Source organism: Apodemus sylvaticus, chromosome 5 (genome assembly GCF_947179515.1).
Source record: "Apodemus sylvaticus chromosome 5, mApoSyl1.1, whole genome shotgun sequence".
NCBI classification, from domain to species: domain Eukaryota; kingdom Metazoa; phylum Chordata; class Mammalia; order Rodentia; family Muridae; genus Apodemus; species Apodemus sylvaticus.
In genome coordinates, this window is record NC_067476.1 from 67,712,600 (window position 1) to 67,714,146 (window position 1,547).

The window sequence follows — 1,547 nt, forward strand, 5'->3', positions numbered from 1 at the left end:
ATTCCATCAATATTCTTTTGTCAAATTAAAGCGCTCACATATGTAATTTCAATGCAATTCTTGGAATGATTTGAATCTGCCCTTAAGAGAACTTACAAACTGAGAGATCTAGCTAGGAAAACAATGGGTCCTATTGTACTGGAAAATGATAATCATATAATGGCTTATATGTCACATATATATGGGATAATGAAAATTATAATGAATAATTAATGTTGCTAATAGCATTAAAATTAAAATTCTAACATGAATGCATGTTTGAAAATAAAGACCTTTAAAATATCTTAATTGCCCCTACTTGAAACACTATATGTACTTTACCACTACTTATATGTAGACCACATAGTCTACAGAATTAACAAATGTTTCTTAAACATCTAAGCTATGTTTTACTGAGCAAATATTTTTCTCTTAATCATTCTTCTCATGGCTTCTTTGGCCTCTTCATTTCTCACACTGTATATCAAAAGATTTAGTACTGGCAGCAAAAGTGTGTAAAACACAGATAAGATTTTTTCTGTATCCTGTGGAAAGCTTGAGCTGGTTCCCAGGTAAGTAGATATCACTGTTCCATAGAAGAGAGTTACTACCGTTAGGTGGGAGGCACATGTGGACAAAGCCTTATAACTTCCCCTGGTAGAATGTATTTTCAGGACAGTGATAAGAATTCCCAGATAGGAACTAACTACTATTAGAAAAGTAGTTATAGATGTAGCACCAGAAAGAACAATGAATAAAACCTCACTGTCATGGGTATCAGAGCAGGAGAGCTGAAAAAGCAATGGAATGTCACAGAAATAATGATCAATGACATTGGGCCCACAGAAAGTCAAACTGAGAAGGCTCCTCAAGTGGGTAAGTGAGTTGGCACATCCCAGCAGGTAAGAGGCTGAAACAAGGTAGATGCAAAACGTGGGCGTCATAAGACATCTGTAGTAAAGTGGACTGCAGATGGCATGATACCGATCATAGGCCATTGCAGCCAAGAGGAAGCACTCTGCCGTCAGGAACATGTTGACAAAGGAATACTGTAGAAGGCAGCCATAGTACGAGATGCTGTTTTGTCCTATCAAGTAGTTTATCAGCATTTTGGGAAGAAAGACTGATGAATAGCAGAAATCCAAGAGAGCCAAGTGACTAAGGAAAAAGTACTTGGGGGAATGAAGTTGGTCAGTAGCTAAAATTATCACAATAATCCACAAATTGCCTGCCACAGTAATGACATAAATTAAGAGAAACAGCACCGAGAGAACAGTATTCAGTACAGGGTCCTTGGTCAGACCCAGCAGGATAAACTCACTTATCATAGTTAAATTTCTGTCAGCCATTGATGTCACTCCGTTATAAGAGAGCTGCAAAGAACCAGAGGGAACAAAAGAAATATCCAGAGATTACAGTTTGTAGACATGAAATCACTCTATTAGCACCTTTCAAATCTGCAAAGTTTTCATCATTAAGTAAAAATAATCTGAATTATATTTAAATTATCCAAGTATGAAAAGTTAGCTTTTAAAACCTTTTTTCTTGGCTCTCATCAAGGAATTAAA

At 36.3% G+C, this 1,547-nt stretch overlaps 1 protein-coding gene across 1 annotated transcript; it reads right to left on the reverse strand.

Annotated features, from left to right (window-relative positions):
* Window positions 1–389: 389 nt before the first annotated feature.
* Window positions 390–1,328, reverse strand: LOC127684744 (olfactory receptor 1052-like). The gene has a single exon (XM_052181613.1). The coding sequence runs from the start codon at window positions 1,326–1,328 to the stop codon at window positions 390–392; it is 939 nt and encodes a 312-aa protein (XP_052037573.1).
* Between the last annotated feature and the right edge of the window lie 219 nt (window positions 1,329–1,547).